Source organism: Exophiala aquamarina, assembly GCF_000709125.1.
Source record: "Exophiala aquamarina CBS 119918 chromosome Unknown aczIA-supercont1.1, whole genome shotgun sequence".
Taxonomy (NCBI): domain Eukaryota; kingdom Fungi; phylum Ascomycota; class Eurotiomycetes; order Chaetothyriales; family Herpotrichiellaceae; genus Exophiala; species Exophiala aquamarina.
In genome coordinates, this window is record NW_013550587.1 from 1,429,905 (window position 1) to 1,456,016 (window position 26,112).

The 26,112-nt window shown below is 48.5% G+C and overlaps 7 protein-coding genes across 7 annotated transcripts; 3 read left to right on the plus strand and 4 right to left on the minus strand.

Annotated features, from left to right (window-relative positions):
• Positions 1 to 232: 232 nt before the first annotated feature.
• On the plus strand, positions 233 to 915 carry A1O9_00518 (uncharacterized protein; the record flags this gene model as incomplete). The annotated part of the gene is made up of 2 exons (XM_013409681.1): positions 233 to 280; positions 583 to 915. 2 exons carry the CDS (start codon positions 233 to 235, stop codon positions 913 to 915), a joined length of 381 nt encoding a protein of 126 aa, XP_013265135.1.
• Positions 916 to 1,465: 550 nt separating this feature from the next.
• On the plus strand, positions 1,466 to 5,539 carry A1O9_00519 (uncharacterized protein; the record flags this gene model as incomplete). The annotated part of the gene is made up of 3 exons (XM_013409682.1): positions 1,466 to 1,761; positions 1,874 to 2,809; positions 2,854 to 5,539. The coding sequence occupies 3 exons, from the start codon at positions 1,466 to 1,468 to the stop codon at positions 5,537 to 5,539; spliced, it is 3,918 nt and encodes a 1,305-aa protein (XP_013265136.1).
• A 7,609-nt stretch (positions 5,540 to 13,148) lies between these two features.
• On the minus strand, positions 13,149 to 14,648 carry A1O9_00520 (uncharacterized protein; the record flags this gene model as incomplete). Its single annotated transcript, XM_013409683.1, has 1 exon — positions 13,149 to 14,648. One exon carries the CDS (start codon positions 14,646 to 14,648, stop codon positions 13,149 to 13,151), a length of 1,500 nt encoding a protein of 499 aa, XP_013265137.1.
• Positions 14,649 to 16,589: 1,941 nt separating this feature from the next.
• Positions 16,590 to 17,590, minus strand: A1O9_00521 (uncharacterized protein; the record flags this gene model as incomplete). Its single annotated transcript, XM_013409684.1, has 3 exons — positions 16,590 to 16,797; positions 16,868 to 17,259; positions 17,327 to 17,590. 3 exons carry the CDS (start codon positions 17,588 to 17,590, stop codon positions 16,590 to 16,592), a joined length of 864 nt encoding a protein of 287 aa, XP_013265138.1.
• A 1,710-nt stretch (positions 17,591 to 19,300) lies between these two features.
• A1O9_00522 (uncharacterized protein) lies at positions 19,301 to 19,987 on the minus strand (the record flags this gene model as incomplete). Its single annotated transcript, XM_013409685.1, has 1 exon — positions 19,301 to 19,987. The coding sequence occupies one exon, from the start codon at positions 19,985 to 19,987 to the stop codon at positions 19,301 to 19,303; it is 687 nt and encodes a 228-aa protein (XP_013265139.1).
• A 624-nt stretch (positions 19,988 to 20,611) lies between these two features.
• On the plus strand, positions 20,612 to 22,798 carry A1O9_00523 (uncharacterized protein; the record flags this gene model as incomplete). Its single annotated transcript, XM_013409686.1, has 6 exons — positions 20,612 to 20,857; positions 20,943 to 21,243; positions 21,314 to 21,423; positions 21,485 to 21,526; positions 21,629 to 21,999; positions 22,060 to 22,798. 6 exons carry the CDS (start codon positions 20,612 to 20,614, stop codon positions 22,796 to 22,798), a joined length of 1,809 nt encoding a protein of 602 aa, XP_013265140.1.
• A 1,185-nt stretch (positions 22,799 to 23,983) lies between these two features.
• Positions 23,984 to 25,370, minus strand: A1O9_00524 (uncharacterized protein; the record flags this gene model as incomplete). Its single annotated transcript, XM_013409687.1, has 3 exons — positions 23,984 to 24,853; positions 24,909 to 25,100; positions 25,179 to 25,370. 3 exons carry the CDS (start codon positions 25,368 to 25,370, stop codon positions 23,984 to 23,986), a joined length of 1,254 nt encoding a protein of 417 aa, XP_013265141.1.
• Positions 25,371 to 26,112: the final 742 nt, after the last annotated feature.

Below are 26,112 nucleotides of genomic sequence, written 5' to 3' on the forward strand. Positions count from 1 at the left end.
TGCTGACTTGGCCAATTGAGGCACGGCTGTGGTGCAAGGCTTGCAAGACTGGCTCACACGCAATCGCAACAGCAACAGTATCTGTGGGTGATTCATCTCAGTCTACCTTCCGCCAAACCGACCAGCATCCTCAACTGCGATATCGGGCTGCGGATTTGCAAGGCCTATAACCTGAGGTAATCAAGAAAACATAGTTCCAAATGGTCCCCGAATGATCTACATTGACCTTAAGATGCCCGAGGCTAGGGCGAAAATGAATTGGAGAATTGGAGGCCTACTAGTAAGCGTTTCCATCTTTCTCCATGCCAAATACCGCCAACAGCCTGCGGGCTCTTTGCCTGCTCTTTTGATTCGTGGCACGGCCGCTGCAAATTGCACGGCATGAATGCACCGTTGTAAGATGAACTGATCCATCTGCTAAAGCATAAACATCGACTTGCATTAAAAGCTACTAAGTGCAAAGAGATGCTTTGGAGGCTGCCTACGACGATTGTCACTTAGTCCTCACATCTCATAACACAAACCCAAGCGATCTAAACCGGAATGACCAGTGACGGCCTTTCCATCTAACTAGATCTTCAGGGCAAGATCGCGATAGTAACTGGTATCGGTCAGGATGGACCTGCAGACATTACAGACAACTGGGGAAATGGCGCTGGAATAGCTCTGGCGTTGACTCGAAACGGCGCCCAGGTGTTTGGATGCGATATCAAGCTTGATGCCGCCCAGCGAACCAAATCTCGAATTGATGCCGCGGTACCCGATGCCAAAGTCGAAGTTATGAAAGCAGACGTCACGTCATCCTCATCCGTGGACAGGTTTGTGCAGGAATGCCTCAACAAGCACGGTCGAATCGACATTCTCGTCAACAACGTTGGCAAGAGCGAGAAAGGAGGCCCCGGCAGACATGATTGAGACGGTTTGGGACGCCCAGGTCGACATCAACCTTCTTGCTCGCCACGGCCCATCTCAAGTGGCGTTTGACCTGATTCACCGCCCAAGGACATAGCCAAGAGACGTTCTAATAAATCAAACTATAAGTTCTATTCAAATTAGTTGAAAGTTCATAGCTAAGGTGTTCGCATAATAATGGACAATTAAGGAGAAAGACTTGACGGTCCAACTAAACTGGCAAGAATATGAAGACCTCTACTCTCTTGGCTATAGAGTTCTTATAGTAGCTGTTAGATGATTGACCATAATCAAAGATGTTTTAGGCCAAGTGCAAGGCTGTGGTCGACGAGGCTGAAAGACTTGGCAAAACTCCTTGGCGGGCGTCACTGCCAGTGCTGCATGACATGCTGCGTGACTGCTGCTCCTCCCTAATTGGGGTCAACCGCAGGTACGCCATCGTTGTCGCTGGCGAAGCACGAGCAACTAAACGAAAGTCTTCTTGGCCTCAGAAGCATGCCTCTGACTTCTCGGTCGTGATAATGCGACCTTGTTAGCACCTTCACCGGATCGAATGGCTGCTGGTGATGGCTCGGACGAGCCAGTCGAGAAAGGGCACTCGACCCCCAGCCATCCACCCCCCCCAGCCCGACTGCTCCCCCACTCCGTGAGGGATGACTCCGAAGATGAAGATGAAGTTGAGGATGGAGAGGATGAAGAGGAAGAGCCAAAATTGAAATATGCGAACCTGACCAGAAATCTCAGCCCCTTGTATCGCAATGGCGATGCCACCAGCGCTTTCTTGGTCGCGGGGGACAAAATGGCAAGTCTATGTGCCTCTTTCCTTGTCAAGCAAGGTCGTCTTCTAACGTGTGATACATAGATTGTTGGAACACACAATGGGAATATTGTAAGTCGACTCATATGCTCCCTCGGCCACTTTCTCACGATTCCAGCATGTGTTCAGTATGCCATCGTTCAGTCCCCTGCGCGTTTACCACGCCCATACTGCCAGCATCTCTGCTATCTCTATATCTCCTCTCCCTGTGCCTCTTCCGGGCTTCCGTTCAGAGCAGACGTCAAGACTGGCTGCAGACGCAATGTCGCAAAGGGAGTCATCTCCTTCCAGTTCTCCAGCACCCAAGGGAAAGCAACAACAACTAAGCTCTGTACCGAACACACCTTCCAACCAGATCTATATTGCGACTTCTTCAATTGACGGAAACGTCTGTATCGCATCCTTGGTTGACCCGAAAGATGTCCAGCTTCGTAATTTTGGCAGACCAGTACAAACTGTGGCGCTTTCGCCCGAATACAAGTCGGATCGGAGCTATCTGTCAGGGGGCCAGGCCGGCAGTCTAATACTAACAACTGGCGGACAGGCCGGCAAAAGTGCAAATGCAAGCACAACTGGAGCTGTGGCTACTGCATCGAGTTGGCTTGGGTCTATCGGACTAGGTGCAAATTCAGGCACCGACAAAGCCTTGCATAGTGGAGAGGGCATTATCAGTACAATCAAGTGGTCTCTTTCTGGGAAGTATGTGCTTTGGGTTAATGAACAGGGAATCAAGATCATGAGGTCGAATTTGAAGCTAGAAAGTGGAGAATCTGGCTCTGAATGGAAGAGATTGAGCCATATTGACCGTCCGACCCGGCCAGGTTGGGAAGACATGGCCGGAGTATGGAAAGCACGCGTCGAGTGGGTTGATCGTGAGAATATTGAAGCTGACGATGATTCTCCCATTTCGGCTGTCATGAGCTCCTCAAACGGTTCAGCCTCTAAGCCTGTTCCCAAGAAAGCAAAGGTCGAGGAAGTATTGGTTGGTTGGGGAGACTCAGCATGGATCATACATGTGACTCCAGCTGCCTCCGATAATGAAGGTGGGAACAGGATTGGAAGCGCGGTAGTGGCAACGATGTGGGTGTTTCTCTCCTACACATGAAACAACTGACGATCGATAGTATACGATTTGATGACTGTACAATATCTGGAATTTCGCTATATACCCCAACTTTGCTCGTGATACTGGCATATATGGAAAGAAAGGGCAATCAGGCAAGAGCCTCAAGCGCTGACCGAGGCAAAAAGACCAGGAGAAGACACAACGCATTGGAGCCAGAGTTGCGCTTGATCGACATCAAAACCAAAGAGGAAATCGACAATGATACCCTAACAGTGAGTAGGTATGAGACTCTTTCGGCTTCGGACTATCACTTAGGCTTCCTTCCTCCCGTCCGCATGTCTGCTGGCGCTGCACAAAGAGGATATTTGGGGACAATCGGGTCTGGCATCGGTACGGTTGGCACAAGTCTGTACACCGGCGTGGAAACTGTTGGTCAAGGGGTGTGGGATGCCACCATGTACGGGCCTCGGATGCTGGGTGCTAATCGCATGTTTAGCGGTGCTGATAGCATCAGGAGCGGTATGAGTGGCCCCGATAGAGGCAGTGCAAGAGAACGCAATTACCTAACAGGCTGGATTCCTGGGTTTGGCTCGAGTGAAACGAATCAGAAAGAAGACGCGAACAGTCTAGCCACTGCCCAGAGCATGAAAATCTTCATCTACAGCCCATACGACTGCATTGTTGCAATTCGCCGGAATCTACATGATCGTGTGCAGTGGCTCACTAGTGTGAAAAAGTATCAACAGGCTTGGGAATTAGTTGATCAGCATCCGGAAGCTGCCGGCGTCGCTTCGGAAGCCTCAGAAGCCTCTACACCACCGAGTCCGTCCAAGGCTAGCTCGGTATCACAATCAGCAAACACAGTTCCTGCAAGTCCTACCCAGGTTCGCCAACAGGCGACACTGGCCGAGTTTTTCGCGGACTCAGCGTCCATGACAAGCTCCGCTCAGGTCAAGTCAAGGGGGAAGTTCTCTATCGCAGAAAAAGAAAAGCGCAGGATAGGCGAATTGTGGCTCAAGCAACTCGTTGATGCTAAGGTCTGGTCTGAAGCAGCTGAGGTCGCTGCAAAGGTACTGAACACAACCACCCGATGGGAACACTGGATCTGGGTATTTGTCAAAAGCCACAGATTTGACGAAATATCACCTCACATTCCCACTCTCGAACTGACTCCGCCACTGCCTTCATCAATCTTCGAAATTGTTCTCGGACACTATCTCGAAACTGACAGGTTCCGATTCAAAGAGTTGTTAGATCTGTGGCCATCAGATCTTTTTGATATCAGCAGCATCACAACTGCTATCGAGGATCAGCTCGAGTCAGGGACGGCACCCAAGGGCTCTGAAGATTGGAGACTTTTGCAAGAGGGCATTGCTAAGCTGTTCCTGGCCGATGGTCATTACAATGAAGCTTTGAAGTGTTACATATATCTGCAGGATGCGGATACAGCTTTGTCGCTAATCAAGGACCACCATCTTGTCGAGGCAGTCGCAGATGATATACCAAGCTTCGTGCAACTCCGAGTGCCATCCAGTCAGTTGGGGTCGATTTCTATCGATGAACTCGATGAACTCGCGGCAGATCCAATAAGCGTGTTGGCAGACGAAGCCACTCATGGGGTCGTGGAGCCAGACGAAGTCATCGCTCAGCTGGACACTCCTGTTCTAAAACCGTTCCTCTATTTCTATCTGCGTACTTTGTGGCGTGGTGAGAGTGAGATCGATTCATCGCAACGACCTCGTGTTGGACACTCTGCTGCTGCGACGGCGCTCGCGGCAGATACGGGGAAACAGCTTGCTGAACAGTTTGCGGATACTGCAATCGATCTCTTCGCAGAATATGATCGTGCTCTGCTCATGGAATTCTTGCAGACATCTACGGCATATACTTTTGAGAAAGCTGTCAAAGTTTGCGAGAGGAAACGCTACATTGAAGAATCGGTCTACCTTCTTAGTAAGACAGGACAAGTGAAGAAGGCTTTGTTTTTGATCATCGATGAACTCAAAGATGTCTCCAAGGCCATTTCTTTCGCAAAAGAGCAAGATGACAGAGGACTATGGGATGATTTACTTGAGTATAGTATGTCACGACCGAGTTTCATATCAGGTCTACTGGAAGAAGTCGGCACCGCCATCGACCCAATCACATTGGTGAAAAGAATACCTTCCGGACTGGAAGTTGAAGGCTTGAAGGATGGTCTGCATAAGATGATCCGAGAGTATGATCTCCAGGACAGCATTAGTTCTGGCGTTGCAAAAGTGTTGAGCAGCGAAGTCGCTGTTGGTATGGACACCCTCAGACGAGGTAGAAGAAAAGGCATCAAATTCGACATTGGGTTCATCCCTCAACCAAAAGGACCACCGGGCCTAGATATGGAGTCCACGCAAACTCCAACCGAAAAACCCAATCACATTACTGAGCCGGAAATCCAACCAGGCCACTGCGCCGCTTGTCATCGTGCGTTTCACCAAGACGAAAGTGAAACGCTTGTCGGTTTTGCTTGCGGCCATGTATATCACGTATCACATCTGCTCCATGGACCGGATTCGGAAGGCGACGAGTCTACCTTGCCTCGGAGTGTTAAGGACGTTGAAGAAGACGTCGACATTAGTGAGCGCTTCTCCAGGTCTGTTGGGCCTAAAGTCACCAATGCAAGATTGCTCAAGGATAAGATCCAAGGGGTTGGTGGATGTGATATATGTAAAGGGAAAAGGCAGCGGGCTGAGGTGGTCGGTGGCGTGTGAACACGGGTTGCCAGTCGAACACGAGCTGGTCGATGCCTTCGCCGCATTTAATCTGGCAATCGCAGAGCCTGTCTGCTGCAAGGATTTCCAGGCCCCCCAGAAGATCGAGATTCAAGGAGGGCTGTCTTAAAACACCGTTAAAGCGGCATTGGATCCTTTCCCAGGGCCGCCGACCTTACATATTCCGTTTTGAGCTTCATATACATGCATATTTTTATGTTGAACCCCAGGTTCTCGGCGACCCAATCTCCAATCTGCGGCTTTGGTTCCCAGACAACCTGGGACCGCTATACCATATGCGACCGTGATGCCATCCGACGCCGTCCCCCGTATTGGGAACTCAATAGTCCCCTGCATTGAACACTTGCCTATCTGGTCACAAGATGGAAAGGGGGTCAGAATGCAGTCCATCATAGGCTATCGCAAAGTTCAATCACGCAGCCAGTTGGTTTGTACAAAGGACTTCAGGCGCACCGCCAAGAACGTTGACCTTCAATATGTGTACCCTGCAGAGGGCAAAACATCAGGGAGTATGAAAAGTACAGAATCTAAGAGTGCGATACGGAGTACGGCATACCGGTATGCAAGAAACACTGGTCCAATCTCCCATGAAGCTGTCATGTACTTTGCTACTGTGCAACTATCTTGTTGGGTGCCGGGGGGGAGATTTTGCGACGTGCGAAGGATTGCTCTAGAGTACCTGCGGTGGGATTCTACGAGTTCCGTGATACGCTAACCTCTTTTGTTCCGGGAATCCTATCTATAATTGGCAGATTTGTTCATTGAGTATATATGTGCGGCTAAGATGGAGAGGCCAGTAGTTGCCGTCCCGGTGGATGGTCCTGGTCACGGCTGGCAATAATGTTATGGTTGGGGAGACCAGCTTTACGTAGATATATTTGAGCTAGACTGAGTGGCCAATACCCCCTAATCGGTGGCTTTCTCATCTTCCCTGACGGCCTCACTGCCTACCTAATATTCGTGCCTCAAGTGAGGTCACAATTAGTGGTGTCGACCAAAAAGCCGCTATGCTGCTATTCAGCCCATCAGGCTTGGGAGTGACACGGTGTAATGCCCAGGATAGGACAACGGAGGCATTATGTGTTTGCTGTCTCAACTATCGATTATGGCTCTGAGATGCCACCTCAAAGACAGTCTTCCAACGCTGATTCACTCCATGCCGGAGAGAAAGGTCCGGTCCAACACAATGCCGTGTAAAGCCAATTTCTGAGGTAATCACACGAAGTCTCTGCAAATGGAGGGGCATTTGTAATGCACTAAGACTGAATAGAGGCAATGGTCGTAGAAATATATTTTCCCGAACGCTTAAATGTCATAAGCAACCGCGAACTAAGGCACTGGATTGAACTGGGAAGGTGGGTAGGGTGTCGGACGGCCAAATCAAAAGGAGTTGACTTATCTATTCTTTGTTGAGTGTCCCGTCCTGTTCTGTCTTCTAGTGTATCTCGTTCATATACTTTAGGTGCAGGCCTTTTGGAAGATGGCCAGGGGCGGGGGAAATCGATTGTCTGGTTGAAGCGGCCTAGTTTGCGTCTGCTAGTGGTTCTTATATGACGAAGCTGACCTAGGGCATCCCCTTGGTTGACGCCCTTCTTGTTGGGAACACTGGAATCGATCCACTTTTCATGTTGCAGAAACAGGAAATGGCGGTATTGTGAGACATTCAAACTATGAGCACACTCATTTTCATCGAACACAATCCTAACATAGCACTCCGGCAGAGAGAGCTTGTAACGGCACGAGTGAGAGCTCACACGGCCCGTATATCGCATGCCCGAAATCGAACCCAACGAACGCGATCAAGCTCGACTTCTGTCTCCAAAGAAAATGAGAAGGAAGAGGAAAGAGCATCAACACCACTTAGCTTCCCCATGCTCTTAGGCAATACGGATCCTTTCAACAGTTTTGACCTCGAGATCACTCCTGAAATATACCGAATCCTCACATTCAGCAGAAATGGCGCTCTTGCCGCCCACTATATGCCCCTGGTTATCCGCAAAATGTCAGATACTGGACAACTTGGTGATTTTGGGAAGGCCGATATCTTGCTCGGTTGGCAAGATATTCTGCTGAGCTTGCAGGATGAAGGCATTGCCCTGGCTCGGTTGACAACTTACAGCCAGTACTTGAATTACTTTGTGCAAGACTCTGCAGAACTGAAAATGTCGGTCACGTCAATGCGTCGGCGGAGCCTCCATTTACTGCGCAAGAAGTTGGAAAGGTATACGGATAACTTGTCCGTAACCGAAAGGAGCAGTTTGCAGCGACACATATTTGGATTATTTGACGCAGAATGTTTCTGTGGCAATCCAGACGTGGCCAATGTACATGGTAGAGCCTTGCAGCGGTTAGCCCTCAATAGTGATGGGATCAACTTTTCGATGAGCCTCAGGTTATTGTATATCATTTGCCATACGGCTGCAGCAACTGGACGAAGAACTCTGCCATCGATTGCCGAGTGGATTTCATGTCAACTTGAACTATATCTCGAGAAATCGGTCCCCGCTTGTCCTCTTGGAGTCTCTGGAGAGAGTGTGCTTCATGAGATCATCAAGCTCCCTCGGCTGCGGAGCATCTTTATTCGCCGTAAGTATCTGATGAGTGCCACGATGGATCTCATCCAGGGGCATAACTCAGAGGTAGCCAGAGGAATGGACGACAAACAAGCACTATATGCCTACGTATTCACGTCATCAATCATAGATCTAAGCCGCCTCAACGATATGTATCATGATCTCAACGAAGGAGCCTTGATGGGCCAGAGCAGGTCCACCGAGAGATATACAATGGCTGCCATCTCACTGGCTCTCAACTACCTGACGCGGGAGCTCTATGGAGATCTGACTATCAATGACATTAATTTCCACGACTACTCTTCGACAATGCTAAAGACGCTGAGACTCACCATCGCCTCTGCATACAAGGAAGGCGACGATCAGGACAGGGCGGAATTGGCACCGGCGTTCCTTTGGGTGTTTTATGTGGGTGCTACCTACGAACATAGGAAAGGGTATATCACAGCGACGATACCCTCGCTTGACATGGTGTGGTTCAGTCCGCTGCTGATTTATCAAGCCAAATTATTGAACATCAATACCTGGGCTCAGATGGAAACTGTGGCACAGCAGTTTTTCTGCACATGTTTAATCGAACCAAATGGCTCAACCTGGTTCGAGCCGCTGCTCGAAAAGTATGACGTTGAATCACATTACGTTAAGCTTGCGCTAGAGATGTTGTGCCCCGGTATTCTTCAGGGGCCATGAATAAGATGTCTTCTCTTTCATGCCTTGTGTAACACTCCCACTGTCGCTGGTTGCCAGAGGGACAAGAATATCTATATCTCCACTGAGGGCATATACATAGTATGTCCTGTATTTTCACGAGTCAATTTAGGGTGTTACAAGAGGGCAATCTTTGGTCAGTTCTGTAACAAAGATAACTCATGCCTTCAATCTAGATATTCCGATCTAGGTGAGACATAGTGCAAGGGCAAACTCAAAATGCTAGTCAGCTGTAAGGATCAGGGCGTTAAAATCTCACATGCAAGCAAGACAATTCATCCCGCACATCTAGCCAAACAGCTCGATGCCTCCACGCAACTTCTTTGGTATTTTGTGGTATGATGAACCCATAGCTGGAGAGAGCGAGGTGCTTGTCGAGCATAGAGAAGTAGCCTCTGTAGACCACAAACGAACAGGTTGACGAATTAATGGTTAGCACTTCGGCTCCAATGTTAAGCTTGCATGTACTGCTTGATAAATTCTGGGCCGCTCCCCAACCCAGCCAGAACAATGGGAGTTTCTCCGAAGTTTTCACCAGCTCTCTCATATTGAGTCAGCTCATCTCCAGCGAGGCGAACGATATCACTAAGCCATTCTTCGAAGAACCGTTGAATATCATTCGGCAAAGTAAGTTGATGTCCTTTGGCTTGTAATACAGGATTGTAGATCTCCTCTAGACATAAGAGAAGACTCTCTGTCTCCTTTCGCGGTTTCACTGGGTTGAAATTCCTTCGCAATCTCAAATTGATCCTCTGAGACTTCGGAGGACATCTTCTTCCTTCATGTCAGCGATTGAGACATTTTGGCCACTCCGTCGAAAAGTGCCGATGTGTATAGTTGGTACCGATGTAGTCGAGCGTCTCTAATTCACTCATGCATACTGTAACCGGTCGGATATCTTGGAGGTCGACGGTTGGTGCCATTGACGAACTTTGTAAAGCTGCAACATCTGTAATTCCACCACCAATGTCAACCACGATGCATCTTTTGCCGGCAGCTCTCCACCTCCAACTAGACTGGACTTCAAGGCCTTCACTTGAAATTTTTCATGGTGCAGGACACAGTATATTACAGCAGACTTGGCTTCCGACAGAATAGTCGTTAATTTGTCCAGAGAAGCATCATCAAACGCTGTCGTTGCTGATCCCCCAGTCCTTCTCCTTATGGCAACCACCCTACCGACCTGCTCAATGGTAAATCCCGGATCTTCTCCCAAAAGAATTTTGTGGCTTGTAGACACGATCTTAGAAGTTGAACCAGGAGATCGTCAGCCGAGCGAATTTCTTGTAGTGTTTCCTCATTCGCCAGCACGGTGACTAACTTTACCTTTCTAGAAGAAGAAAATGTTTCCGCCAGACTTTCGTTACAGTAAAGGGCTGTTGTATAGCGAGACCTCTGGCCCACAGTTCTCATAACGGGTCAGTTTCAGAAATTAAGCATTGATTCAGAAGATTGAATTCATGGAACGACGATAGAGTACTATTCTGCATGCTGGAATTAACTGCACGTTCGAACATAAGACTGCACTGTTTCTCCCCTAAGGTTTGTAACTCCTCGCTCTCGACGGCTGTAGCGACAGCTGCGCTTCTCCCTGACAGCTTTGATTTTCCATGGTTACCTCTTTCGACTGACCATCAAGAACTAAGTTTGCCTTTACGTTGACGACTACCCAACATGGCGAAAGGTTGAAACTGATGTCCCTAGACCCCTTACCTGGCACCAAACATGACACGTTCAAGCAGTATGATATGCTTCTTAATCATTCAGACCTAGTGTTGGTCTCACGACAAATGATTGCGTGATTTGCCATTAGAAAACCATGAAAAGCTGGAAGCGCTAGCTTGCGGCTAATTACATGGTCGTGGTAACCATGGAATACTGCATTCCTAACCAAAGACCAGTTCCTTGAGAGATCAGATATTTGTTTGATAAACAAAATTTTCAATCGGCATTCCTTGGTTTTGTTGCATCTAACTTTTATTTACCTAGTTCATCGCTCGTAGCAGGGAATGAACCACTCTTGCACGAATGAACAGAAACACTGGTTCTTCCTCCCCAAAGTTGGATCTTTACATATCCTAATTCAGGAAGATGGTCCAAGTCAAATTAGCTGGCCCCCAAAAGCAGTGTTGACACTTCTGGACTTGGTGAACCAACATAAAGGTGAAAGTGGAAGGCTTCATCAAGGCGACTTAACACTCCTCGATGAACGGGCACATAGGCTCCGCCAAAATGTACCTATAGATTGTAAAGGTTCCAGATTCCGGTGAATTACTAAACGACACACAAGTTTAGAGCAAGTTAGGGGCGATATGGAATACATACAAGGGCTCGGGCAATGAAGAACTCAGTCATCACTTCCTTATACCTTCAACGATCTCAAGCTCTGGACAAGGTAAAGATCAAGATATTTATGACTAACTTGGATCGGTAAGAGACATAAGTCGCATGCAAACAAAGGCAATAAACCCGAGCAAGAGCAAGTGAGGCATCAGCAAGATTACAAGATAGGCAAGGTAAAGGTGGTGGTCATGGGTCCGAGCGGGAAGGTGAGCGGAAGAGTCAGGATGGGAAGGAGAGGTAAGGAGATAACAATGGTAATGATAAACCTCATGACAACGAGAGGGAGGTCTGGCTTGAGGCGAAGGGCAGCAGAAGAGTGGCTGGCAGTCAGACTGCGCGGGGAATGATGTATCAGAAGGTTTCGGCGATGCCAACCCAAGCAAACGCCGGAAGATCCTTGAAGAAAAGGTCAAAAGAGCATAGGATGGGCCAAAATACAGGGGCAGGCGTGTAGTCCCCGGCAGGTAGGTACAGGTCCACCACATGGTTGGGTTGGGAAGCATTCTACTTTGTCCCGGATTCTACTCTTCGCCAACAGGAATCTTCCTCTTCAGCACTCAATCACTGCTAGCCTACATATACAGATTATCACAAGTGGAAGGTGCTTTCACAACTGAGGAGCGCAGTGCGATCTATCCGCAAAGACTATGAAATACCTGAATCACAGCCTGTTGACTTGAATGACGATTTGCAGTATCACGAGCCAAGTAAAGGGTTCTTAGCACATGCCTTTATGTGCACTTAGGATGAGATCCACTAATAGTGGTCGAAAGTACTGCAGCATGACACAATCCGCTAGCACTGGCCGATCCAGGAGGTGCTCGGCGTTGCATCAGCGTGTTGGCGCCTCCAACCGATGATAGAGAAGAACAATCACTTCAGAGACACGAAGCGCGATAATTGTTGACGGGCACTTCGAGAGCTGTAAATTCTTCCATTTATCCAATGTTGTAGACTAATTCTTGCAGTATACGGTCTCGACACAACGATGTGTCTTACCTCCATACCCGATCCCAAACTGAGGAAGAAGGCCTAGTCCGAGGTAGAGATATGAGTAGATGAGCAGTAATATCTGCCGCTGTTGGTTCCCGACATCATGTTGCTATGAAATTCGAGAAAGATTCCAGGCAAGTATCGGTCCTTCCAATACGAGATCACACAAGCGCGGAAGGTCGTGCATCTCGCTAGGGGTGATCTCTCAGCCTCCTCCCACCGCACCACGCCAAGGTATAAGGGCTACTTTTGTTCGCCGTTCAAGGTGGGCCTGAAATGGCGGTATGAAACATATCTGACCAACTTGATAGAGTATGACTGAATCTCAAGCTTCACCGAGCCATACTTCAACTCAAAGTATCTCAGGTATAGGACGAAGAAAGGGAATGATGAATTTCCGCACAATTATGTACTGCTGGGGCAGTGGCCGGTGATTGTAGAGAGAACCCCGGAGAAATTGTAGCCTTAGTCCGGTCCACGGCTAAGATTTGCCGCCGGTGTCTGAAACTACTAAAGACAACCCCCTCCACCTTCGCCATAGGAGAAATAGTACCAGATAATCGGCATTATTCCCATCTGACATCCGCGGAGCTAATTGGATTCTTGATGGCCGGCTTGGCTAGTTTTTTTCTGTTTTGAATGGTCAATCAAGATGGACTTTGAGAGAAAGAGGAAGGGATGGGATGGAGAAGTCTGTTGGTTTGATGAATTCAGGTCAGAGATAGTACCTGTCGATGGTTCATAGGCTTTCCTAGGTAAGAATAAAGCACTGTTAGAGATATTCGAGTCACGATCAAGATCTTCCAAGACTTGAACGCCCTTATACCACGACTGATGTCTCGGCAAGCCAATCAACCCCACCCCTTGCAAATTGCGAAATGACCGCTAATAGCCCATTCGAAAGACTCCGGATTCGGATCGCAGCTGTATGGTGCCCTGAATGTGGCATTTGTCATTCGACTATTGTAGAGCTAACCTTGTGCATTTGCCTTCCTCTCAGCCATGAAGGTCCTGACGCCCTCAATCCGGTTGACGAAAAACATTCCCTTCTTGTCATCCTTCCACACTAACACGCCTATTTCGTCGGCGTAGCGACATGGGGCTTCGTACTCTGCGTGATTCGTAAAGTTCTTCAGCAGAAACCCATAAGTCGTTGTCATCCTATCTCGTTCAAGCTGCCAGAGATGGATCTGGTCTAGGATGGTAGGTGGAAGAACCGGTATAACACGACTTTGATCAGTGCTGCGAGCCTGCAATTGTGCTTGTTCTGCTTGAGCCCTCCGTCGCATCTGAGGATGGGCGTGTGATGTGAGATATGAGATGATTTGTTCGGCTGTGATGCCTGCTTGAACAGCACGCTGAACGGACGCCTTGCTCATCTTGCCTGTGACAAGGTTTGGATGCCGGGAACGTAGGTTGACGAATAGCTGGAGAAGTGCTATCTGAAGAGGCGATGATGTATATGCGTAGACTCTATAGTTCGTCTCTACGATGATGAAACCTCTTGTTGCGTTGCCACCAGAAGATGATAACGATGACCCTACCGCTGAGTTTGCGGCTGAAAGTGTTGGATTTGAATCTGATGTCAGCGTGGCAGCCAGTCGCGTTGGATAGAAATAGTCCACCGGAGTGCCATCGGCACCAAGTGGTTGATAAACAATTCCAAGTGATATGAGATCGGAAAGACACCGTTGTTGAGTCTCGTCTAGTGTGGTAGTTGAATAGGCGAGACCCAATTCGAGTGAAGAAATGAGAAATAAGAAAGACAGTACGTCAACTTTGTCCATCTCGAATACCTCGGCATTATCGACATAAAGGAAAAGAAGAGCCCAGATTTGCGTATTAATATCTTGGAGGACAAACGCGAAGCCTTCCTTGGTGATGCTAGCAACCTGGCCACGACTGTATGTTCCGTTGGTCTCGATGAGATGGCCAGCCCGTAACAATTCGATGACCCCCGGCGATGGATCGATGGCCACTTGTTCAGATTCAACGGCAGTGGAAGATGAGCCAACCATGTAGCCCAAGATGCCTTCCCACCGTTGTCGAGAGTATTCGTCTAGATCGGCAACGGTGACTTTCTTTTTCTCCGAGAGCCGGGCAGGTTGTCCGAATGATCTGAGTTCTCCAGCTCCAGTCAAAGCTGTCCGCAATGATCTTGCGAATTCAGGAGTCAACAAATAAGCTCTTGAAGAGCTGTAGGTGACTTCTTTGAGAATGTGATAACGGCGCAGTAATTCGACCGCGTACTCACGTTCCCCTCGACTGGTCTCTTTTACAAGAAGCTCCAAGTCCTTGACTAGCATTGGCTTCGGCATGTACAATAGCATCATGACGAAAGACTTCGCGAGACTAGACAGTCGCTTTCGAAAGATGGCCAGCGCGGAAGAAGGGCTTTTATACAATCGGTAGAATTGAACTCCAGGGAGAGTCTCCAGGTACTCCCAGGAGTGAAGGCTTATATTTGCCATTTGTGACTGCTGCTGGAAGACTTGGAAGGTTTTCCAACATGCACTTATCTTTCAATAATCGGGGTGCAAAGGAGCGAAGGTATTGGCACCAGGCACCAGGCACCAGCGTCAACTGAAGTGCAAGTTCAATTGTACATTCCAGCTCAAACAAAAACTGAAAGAGACACGTGACGCGCCAAGAGCAACCGGCTCATCCCCCTTCGGGGCAAGTGTGATGCCGCCCTGTGCTCACCCTGGCCCCTTGCTCACACAAATGGGGGCTAATTATATGACCTCTCCCAAAGTAGCGTCGTTACATCTTGACTTTAGGGCTGGCGTCTTGGCGAATGTCCTCTTATCGATCTATACTGGCAACTTAAGCGAGTCAATGCGGATGACGATTGAGATCTCTGGCTCTTGCCACTCTGTGGTCTCTGTTCTATTGTATATAGAAATCTACCAAGCAATAATCGCCAGGGACCCCTTTTCCATGCTTTCTAAGCTTTGCAAATACTGAGGTAGTGGTGTTTTCATCGATCGGTAAAGGAGACATTTTAGCCAATGCTATAGAGAGTTAGTATCTAATGAGTGTTAGCGCATCACGTGCATATCGAGTTAGTACACGCTAGCTCAGTCGTGGCGCTAATGGTAGTCTTGCCGAACATACATATTTTAGCTCCGATAATCCTGAGATTCCTTATCACTATTATATCTCCGCTCCTACCTTCTTCTATTCACCCTTTATTAAAGGTGATACTTCTATGTACCCCAGCTAGAGAACAACATAAACCTAGTGCAGCTCTGACTAATCTTCGGTTTCTGTATATGAATTCCTCTCCGGTTGATAAGCGTGCTACCTCTTTTATTTTCATTAAGGCCTGTCCTCTACCCTCTGCTGTGGCTCTACTGGCTTTCCTTAGTGTTATGGCGAGGGTTTCTATGGCTATCTCAATTACACCGCTATTGTGCTCGTGCCGACGGATAGACTAATCCAGTATTTAACTCTTTATATAGTTCTAGAGCCGTGTGGCTCTGATATTGTATTATATTACTTAGTTACATAAAGCGTCTATGGTATAGTGAATTAGATTTGGCCGAGAAAGCGTTAGTTCTAACGAATGAAAGTATATTTTCTATTTTTATCTACTCTAAGCCTATAGTGTTAGGAATGCCCTGGGCAGCTTCCTAGTAAGCATATAACTAATAGGTCCGAGAATACCTCGTACTTCGTGCGAGATTCTAGTTCTTTTGAGCGATCCTCAAGGGCTTACGGACCTATTGCCTGACATATAGTAAGTCTAGCACTAGTATAGTGTAGATAAAGTATAAGGGACTACTTCCCTAGGACCGTTGCATAGGTTAAGCAAATCACCTAGCTAATTATTAATGTAATTAAAGAATAGAAATCCTTCTCTAAGGTATCTATATTTAAATAAGCTAGTAGGGTAGTTCGATAATCATACGTTCTCCCAAGTCTCTCATCACAAGGTCACTAGCATTCGTTATCGAGTTTCCCGAATCTCGCAACTGCTACTCCCCTACATAGTACTAACGCAAATTGGACGAAAAGCTCAGATTTTAGGTCGAGGTAGCAGGAAAGGTTGACCCTTTCGATGTCTGAAATGGATCCGAGGGAGAGGGTTTGTGAGACCGGCGATGTAGAAAAGGCTTTAAAGATACTGGATTCGGAAAGATTAAAGCTCAGGAAGACATACTCAGTATGTAATAGACAACTACCGATTAATTAGTTCATGGACACGAGTCAAGAAACTAAACCTGTACCAGTGATCAGCACAGCCACAAGGAAAACCGAGCTGTTATTTATTGGTGCGCAGCTTCAGCTCTCTCGTCTGATCTACCGGAGGTCTATTTTCGCTCTATTTCATCAGGGGAAATAGTTGACCGTATTTACAGTACGAAAGCCGTCTCCTAATCCGCTAGCTACAGTCCCTTACAGAACTTCTACCACTCCTCATACCGCACCTTGTTGACCAATGTACCAATTCTTTCGATCCAGACTCTGATGTCATCTCCATGCTCGAGTACTACTTTAGGATTGCGACAGAAGCCGATACCCGCGGGTGTACCTGTGAGAAAGACTGTACCAGCCTCGATGGTCGTGCCCTGCGAGAGATAGCTAATTTGCTTGGCGATATTGAATATCATATCTCTTGTAATATTTGTCAGTACCAAACTCGAAGATCGATCAAGCTCTAGGTTAAAGCTCGGCGGCGACATACTTGGTGTTCCCATCCTGAACAGTACGGCCATTGTAAATGGCCTTGATGCCCAGATTTTGAGGATCAGGAATGGCGTCCTTAGTAACTAATACCGGGCCGAGAGGACAGCTGCCGTCCAGACCTTTAGAGAACGACCATTGCGTCGTCACCGATTGGAACGTCCGTGCGGAGACATCGTTACTGCATGTATAACCAAGAACATAATCTAGCGCCTTAGTTTCTGGAATATTCTTGCCCGTCTTGCCAATGACTACGCACAACTCGGCCTCGTAGTCACTAGTTCCGTCCTGTGCCGCTTTAGGTATTGGGATGACGGCCGGAAAGGGGTCCGCGAGGGCCAGACGAGGCTTGCTAAAGAGAATGGGTGCCTTTGGAAGAGCCATCTTTCCTTCCTATAACCATCTAGTAATTAGCTACACTTTTTTTAGAAGTAAAGCTATAGGAGCAGAGAGTGCTAACAATTGCGTGGTCAACATAGTTTAGACCTAAACATCGAATATAATTACAGTCTTCCATGGAAACGGGGGAGAGTAATTGCTGGACAGTGTAGATGTACTGAGTGATTTCGGGGCAAAATATCGAGCCGTTGATCAGGTATGCTTTGATCTGCTTCCCCTTCACACTGTCGACACCAACATCACAGTTGGTGTCGACCAATTGACCTAGGTGGATGCGACCATCCTCCTTCGCAACGAAGCGGATGATATGGGTAGCTTTCGACATGGTCACCAAGATAGCCACCACTTTGCAAGAAGGGCAGACAAGAGGTTAGAACAAGTCGAGAGCGACAGAAAGGAGAATAGGGAGCAGCACTGCACAGGCTTAACCAAATCCCTCACAGGGGCCTCGCCTAAAGCCTAGCGGCATATGACGGAGCTAAGTTCGGAGTTCGTTTACCTTTGAGACGCGGGAAACATAAACATAGAGTAAGGATGACGATCAGTTGTTGTTCGTTAGTGGTGACCCATTTGAGCAGCTGTGGATAGCTCCAAGGAGGGCTGTTATGAAGGCATAACCCCAACAGGATAGTCGAGGAGGAAGAGGCGTTATCCCGACACCGGACTTGGTGGAAAACCGGTATTTAAAGAAAGTGCCGACGGCGCTCCAGCAGCGCTGCAAGAACTACGCAAAGGCAGAGACTCGATGGTAGAGAAAGGAGTGACAAGACGGTAGAGATCGATGTGAGTAGCAGCTGTCTGAAATCTCTAGCAGGGGGTTCTTTGGTACCAATGGACGAACATTGACGGTGGAAATTGGCAATCCGACATCACGAAATTCTTACTTTAGTGAGCCAGCGCGGCCTTCCTGGTCCCAGATTAGGCTCGAACGAAATCACATCATCTAGCCCCAGCTCCATTCTACTGATAACCCTGAACAAGCTATGGGTACATGCTCTGGCTTCGTACAATTCTTCATGGTATTTCTGCTCTACTTCAATCAACACTTTGCCGCGAGCGGCCAAAGCCTCGTTAATTCTGTAGACACGGCTGGACGTCGATGACTGGGCAGCAAATGCATTTGTCGGGGCATGCCAGAGTCACGTTGCTCATCTTCCAACCATGCTTTTTGGCAATCTCCTGTTTAGTTCAACGATCTCCTTGTCCACCTAGCTGTAAACCTTCCAATTGCAACACTTGGCCGATCGAGCAGTTGAGCCGGACTTAGAAGGCCGTGCGACAATGCCTCGACCCAAGAGAGCCTCTTGTGAAACCAGTCATCGACTTCCAAGCCGGTGCATTTCATGAGAGGAGGTCTGTGCCACCATTCCCAAAGTATGATGTGCTCTCCAAGGTCGTCCCTCTAGTGATCACTTGGTACTCTAGTTCGTTTCTTGCCGATATTCCTTCGTAGAATGGCTCCTTCTTTCATCCTTTTTGCTCGTTCTATGGTCACAAGCCGATATGCTGACGGAAACAACTGTTAAAAGGCCTTCAAGACTTTGGATATCACTGCGCTCTAATTGACTGCCTAATCTATGAAACGACAGCGGGCATTCCCTGGACGACATCGGGGGGCACCACCGTCTCCCTTTCGACTTCGTTTGCGAGGAGCCCCAACGGAAGGTTCGGCCCCCATACATAAAGTGACTCGAGCGCTGCGGGTTCTCGACTAGCTGGAGTATCTTCATTCACCAGGTCGCCGTCACAGTAGTGCTCTACTATATTCCTGGAGCTATCGAACCTGCAACAGCGATGTCAATGAATGCTAGCGAAGGCCAGCTAGGGCATGACCAACCAATAGTCGAAGATTTGGCTTCCGAGGAGGTGCCGCCCGATCCCCCAACAATTGGTCCATTGTTTGCTCCGGAGCCAGTCGTGCCCTAGAGTCTGTGTGTCGAAGTCGTTGACCTCATAACTCGAATGGTGGACGTGAGCCGATACGGCACCCGGTTCGCTCGACAGGAAGAAGCTCTATTCGATTGTCAGTACGGGGTTATTCATCACGATTTGTCACATCTACGTGGTGATCAGTGTACTCGGGACCTAGGTCTATGTGAAAGAAGCAGCTCTCGTCCTTGCCAGTGACCTTGTCAAAGATCGTATCACTGAGCTTCAGGTTCAGGACACTCATATACCAGGAGTATGTGCTCTCAAACTTGCTCGCAGGGACACCGTAACCATAATGACCAAGTTTATGAATGGGACTCGGCGCTTTCTTGAATCGTCGAAAAGAGCCTTTCCTTGGCTTCTCATCCACCGTGTTCAGTGCCGATTCGTTAACCTGAAGGGTAGTGGCCGGCCCACATCTCTCCTGGAGCTTCTGGCCGTAGACGAAGCCGCAGTCGAAGCCGTTAGGGTCCTTTATCACCACAACTTTACCGCCACCAGGAGCATCGCTATCTTCGATAGGCATCGCGCCCGTGTATGAAGCTGCTTTTTTCAATTCTTCCATGCTATCCACAACCCAGTACCCGCCACCAAAATGTTTCTCCCCGTCGGGAGATCTTTCTAGCACATAGAGAAACGGCTGTTCCCCGTAGCCGCCAAGGTAGATTCGGGCACCCTTGCGTTCCACCTCCACAAACCCAAAATCGATAAGAAATGCAAGAGCTTTGTCAATGTCCACATGCTGGTAGACGACGTGTGCAAGTCGAGTTGCTCGGACCTGAACCCCTGCCATGTTGTCTCAATGTCGACTTTTGTGGCTCAGGACTGTCATACCAGCTAATACCAGTGCATACCAGCGCAGACAAGCTTATAAAGCGCCTTCTATTATGAGATTTGCACCACCAAGGCATTTTCCATCTAACATCAGTCACCATCGGAGCGATTCTCTTGAATTTTGCCCTTCGTTCCGCTAACCCCGACATCTCAAATTGCGCTTTCGGCATTTCGGCATTATATAGAAGGCCGTATTTGTCGGGGAGATAGAGGCCAATGAGTGCACGAGAATGGAAGGACCCCGCATCACCGCGTTCTTGGAGCCTTGTGGAATGCCGGGGTTGGCGCTTGAGGGCGATCCGACTTTGTAATGTCCTGTGTTCTCAAATCTGGGGAGACCAGGAGTATCACAAGGGATGCCAACTCAAAAGGCGGGGAATCTCGCTAACTCCGAGGTCGCGTAAATACGATATTTTTGAGAGAGAGAAAGCTCCAGGTCCAGGTAAGGGCGCTCGTCTGGATGAGCGACCAATTCAAGCGTGTGAAGAAACAACCCGATATGATGGAATATAAGGAAACGCTACTGTCATCAACATTCTCAATCAAGTGGGAAATTTCATTCCAGCTCTTGTGAACGGGCACGATGGCTGTTGAGCACATTGACACGGAGGTTTCTAAGATAGAGAGAGCTACTCGAATGGACATGGAGAGGAAAGAGTCTGACAAGTATGAGCTTGAGAATGCAGAAATTGATTCCAATAGCTTCCGCAACCTGAGCTTCGATGGAGAAGTCGAGCCTGGGCTCCATGCGCGCACATACATTGCCTTGGCCGCCATGGTCTTGTTGAACTACGTCCAAATTCTGGCCCTTCAGGGCCCTCCTGTCGTGGTATGTGAATCTGATGAAATAGCGTTGACATTCTGACCCCGTCTATCCGGGATACATTACTGCTGACTATTGCTGACTATTTCAGCTCACGTTCATCGGAACTGACCTTGGCAACACAGCAGTCCAGACATGGGTCCCGAATGCCTTGGTGCTCGTTCAGGCAGTATTGGGACCCATCATATCCAGTGCCTCAGATATATTTCAGGTGCGCAAGCCGCTGATGGTTGGCTCTTGCGTCCTTGCCTTTATTGGTGCAGCCATCGCACCGGGTTCCAGCAACATCTACCGGCTGATCGGTGCCAACATCTTGATCGGGTTCGGTTTTGCGACTGTCCCTTTGGCATATAGCGTTCCGAGCGAGATTCTGCCTCGACGGTGGCGTCCAAGTATGTGTCTGAGCCATTTATCTTCATCGCATATTTGCTGGACCTCTAAGCTGACAGTCTTCACCTCCAGTCGCCCAAGCGATGACCAATGCTGCGGCTCTCCTGGCCTGTGTGTCTGGGCCTCTCGTCATAGGTACACTGACACAACGCAATGCGCATACAGGATGGCGCATCTACTATGTCCGTTCTAGGTGTCTCTTTTCCTATTACACGAACAAAGTCACTGATCAAGGTACTGCAGTGGATCCAAACTGGAATTTGGGGTCTTACAGCGCTCGGGCTTGTGAGTCTTTTCTTGAACTGTTAACGACCAGACCCTCTTAAAGAGCGATTCAATGTCATGCATGCCCCGACAAGACGTTTCGATGCTGACTGAGTCTCGCAGTTTGTGGGCTATCATCCTCCCAAGAGACATGCCGCGTTGGACAACATCTCCAACAGGCGGAAGTTAGGCCATCTTGACCTCATTGGATGCGGCCTTCTTGCTCTTGGTCTCACACTTTTTCTCACCGGCACCAGCCTTGGGGGTAGCATATATTCGTGGACTAATGCTCGCGTCCTGGCGACCTTGATACCAGGAGTTCTCGGTCTTGTGGCTTTCGGGCTTTATGAATGGAAAGGAACACAGACCGGTATTTTGCATCATGATCTCTTCCGCGGTGGTCGACATAGGGGGGGCACATTCGCTCTCTGTGTTGCCTTGATCTTCATTGAGGGCATCATGACCTTTGCCTTCTCCATCTTCTATCCTGTCATGTGAGGACTAGACGTATTCATTCGGCAAGAACATTATACTGACAAATTTCTCTCTTCTAGGTCTGGCTTGTTCACGACAGATGCATTCGAGGTCGTTACGCGCTCACAGCCATATTTTGTTGCTGCACTCATCTCCACTGTGGTCTGGGGATATTTCAGCTCTCGCTTGCGAACTATCCGTTCGCCTATGGTTGTCGGCTTCATTATTATGACCGGAGGTCTGGTGGGATGGACTACAATTCAACCTGGCGACTCTATCAGTGCGATGGCGTTCGCTGGCCTCTCTGGCATCGGGTTTGGTGGCCCGCTCATCCTGGCCGTGACAGGTGCCCAGCTGGCGACACCTCACAGGCTCATCGCCACGGCTACAGCCTGCACGACCTCTTCACGGGCGGTGGCTGCCGGAATCTTTACCGCGATTTTCGCCGCAACCTTCAATAGTCGGATGAGCTCTAACTTGCCAAAGTACATTGCACGCACTGCCGAAGCTGCTGGCTTGCCTACCGACTCCATTCCGGAGTTCACGCAGGCGTTGATTTCGAACAATTCCACCGCGTTAAGGGGGATTCCGGGCGTTGGACCTGAAGTTGTTGCCCTGGCTACACAGGCTATCAAACAAGCAACCGCCGATTCTGTTCGAATTGTCTTCATCATCGCGGTCCCTTTTGGAGTATTGGGTACAATAGTATCCTTGTTCTTGGGCGACTTGAAGAAGACAATGAACTATCGAGTTGACGCCCCGGTTGAAGAATTGCATGCCAAGCATGCATACCCAAATGAAACTGCAGAGCGTGTGTGAATTGACAAAACCAGGATGAAAGAGACGATAGGAGATGTCACAACGTGGGTAATCTTTGAACCGAAGAATTCACGCTCGCCTGAGTTTAATTGAACTCTTCGTGCTTTTGCCAAATTTCTTAGATCAGAGCTCATGACCACCCGAGCGAACAAAGGTGTGACGACTTTTGTTGCCTTCTTAGGGGAGTGCCTCTATGGTACAGGTCCTCTGCAAAAGCCTCCGTCCAGCCACCTTCAGCAATCCTCCTTTGGAATAGACATCTGTAGCTTACAAGCAATTCTACAATGCGAGCATAGGAGTAAATTGTATGTAATTGGTATCATTGTGTATCCCTTCTGCTGTAGATTCCTGTAATATTGATCTCTCTCAATATCTTGCGCAGTGGTCCTTTGCTTCAATAACTACGTTGACCTTGTTATCCAAACTCTTTATTAGCGCCTTATGCCTACTAGTAGGAACAAATATGGACTCAATTACATTGAACTGGTCCTCCTAAGTTTAGTCTCTATATTTATTAGCTAAATTCTAATCGTTTGTAAAACAAGTTAGCTACTGGTCGAGAGCGTTTCTTCGGTAGCAATTTTCTATGTAGTCTCGTTTAATAGTCGATGAATAGTATTAGTCGAATAACCAATATCGCGTCTTTTCTAAAGTTTCGCGTCTAAAATCTTCGGTGAAGCTTTAACAATACGTAGTATATATGTTGCAGCACGGTTTTTAAGAGTCTTAGGACTTATATTTCGCTCGTTGGTGCGTAGTCTAGTAGTACATACTACGTAGCAATGCTTAGTGTGTGCACTGCACCGAAGTTGGAGGTATTTAAGTAAGATTTAAATTTCGCTTTATTTTTGATCGGCTAAAAGATCGGCTAATGTTGTGCCACGCTCATGCTCAGAGTGCTTACGCCTTTCAGTCATTATAGAGATTCAATTGATCATACATATAAATTTAGTATGTATCTACACAATTAAGAGTTGAGTTGATGTATCTAGGGTGGTCCAGTGCAAGGCTTGAACGGAGATTTTTGCGGAGGTACTGTACCTGAGAGTGTTAGCAGGGGTTCTACTTTCGACTCCAACCACAAAAGAGTACCGAGGGTCGATCAATTCTATAATCTTCTGTATTCCGACAAGTCGACTCATCTGATGCAGTACTTATTGTCTATCTGCCATGCTTTTAGGCTATTCAATCATCAGGGCCTACAATCTGTCCACGACACTCGCCGAGGCCAAAGACTCGACGTCCACTGCCGTCTTCACACCAAGCGGACAAAGTCACATAGTCTTTGTCCGCCAGGTAGCCCAATTCGACGCCATCCTCCAGTTTTACAGTTCGCGTACCCATCTCCGTCGCTTCCAGCAAGCTTCCAAGCTCGACTCTGTTTCCTGCCATATTTTTGCCGCCTCCAGACACGGTGCCTGTAGCAATGAGGTCTCCCGACCTGAATCCGCAACCAGCGGACGCGTGCTGTGTGATCTGCTGGAATGGCGTCCAATATAGGTATGAGAGGTTGCTTAGACCCAGCTGGTATTTTCCCCCCTCTCTTTCGAGATGAACCGCCAGTTTGATATCGAAAGTGCCCTTTTCCAGGTCTGCGTAGCGCAGGTACTCGAACGGATCTGGGCGTGACCTTGGCTTGCAACGGAACGGACTGAGTGCATCCAGTGTCGTGACCCAAGAGGATATCGTGGTGCCAAAAGACTTGGAATTGAACGCCCCCGTCGGGCGCATCTCATGAGCTTGTATATCTCGGCTCGACCAGTCGTTCAACAGGACAAAGCCAAAGATGTAGTCCGCCGCATTATTGATGTCTATTGTCTGCCCATGTGGAACTGTTTTGGACACGAGGTAAGCCATCTCCAGCTCAAAGTCAATCATCTTTGAGACACCGTACTCGGCCCGCCTTGCTCCATCTGTTGGTTGTTGGCTGTAGAACACACCTCGAGGGCGTCGAAAGACAGATGGTGAAGGCACGACGCTTGAAGCTCTGCCATTGTAGGCAAGTGGAATGTCGTAGAAGTTTAGTGGCATTTCGCCCCCGATCATGTTGACACACTGATAGATAGTAAGCTTGGCTGAATGAAGGGGTTTTGCTCAGGCTGAAGACTACATTTTGGCAATGCTCAAGAGAGCACAGAAAGTCGGTAAACTCATGAATGTGCATTGGCAGGTGCATCTGGACTGTGGACAATTCGTGCACACAAGCAGGAGGAATAGATTCATCCTTGCATGCCGTGATGATACATTCCCGGGTTGCCGTTCTCACCGATGCGGGCAACTCGGCAAAAGCGTTCAAGGACGTCTGTGGCAAAGTGTGAGCCAAATGTCAGAAGCACCAGCCTAAGCGTGTCGATTGGCACACTAGGCGTTATGGAAATACCTGTGAAAGAGCCCGCGTCACGCTACTATCCGCGAAGAACCCACGGTGACACAAGCCATATAGATCTATGGCATGGTCACCGACCGCCGTGGCACACCTTGGGGTTGCGTCTTCCCCAGTCGATATTACTCCAAAGGGGATGTTATGTAAGGTGAAAGGCGAGGTATCTGATATCGATGGTGTGAAGCCCATCCTCGAGCACTGCTTAGTCGCACCTTATCGATAACTCAGCAATATATGTAACTCTGATCGAGCGGTGACCACGGCTTAAAAGATTTCAACAGCGCGTGAGTATGTGCGAGCATGGTAGACATTCTTTGTGGTCCACAGAGCATAGCAGCCGGCCTACAGCCCACCCTCCTTCAACGGGATTTCAGAGATGATGCAGTATGCCGTGCTCCGAGTAGATAACTCCACGCGCGCTATCACAGCGGGCGACAGAAGAGTGTTGTCTCTCTGGCAAGTCCCGGCAGTGACTGATTCAATCAGCCCTTGTACTAATTCAGGGCATCGCCATCTCCGCATAAATACATATTCAGAAGCTTTTCGATGTGTCCATAGCTGCTCCCGGGCTTAGATCTTGTTGTACTAGAGCGGAAGCGCACGGCTGTGTCCTCGTCGATGCACCATTATATCCGGGACGTGCGCGGGATTATCAGACGGACCGACAGATTCCACATTTCCCCGAAGGAAACCCTGTCTTTCTCAGGCCACAGGCGCCATACTCGTACGGAGTACGGCATCACTGAGCATTTGACCAAATTTCTCCTCACCGCGATGTTTGAAATTCCGAGTGCCCGCTCCGAGTGAATTCCAACTCGCCGAATAGCTTGCTGAGACACCGACAAACTATTCCCCTTGCGCCCCTTCCAGGAAAAATACCAGTAGATCCAGATTAGGTAGATGGTAGAGCGAATCCATAAGATGCAGGAGC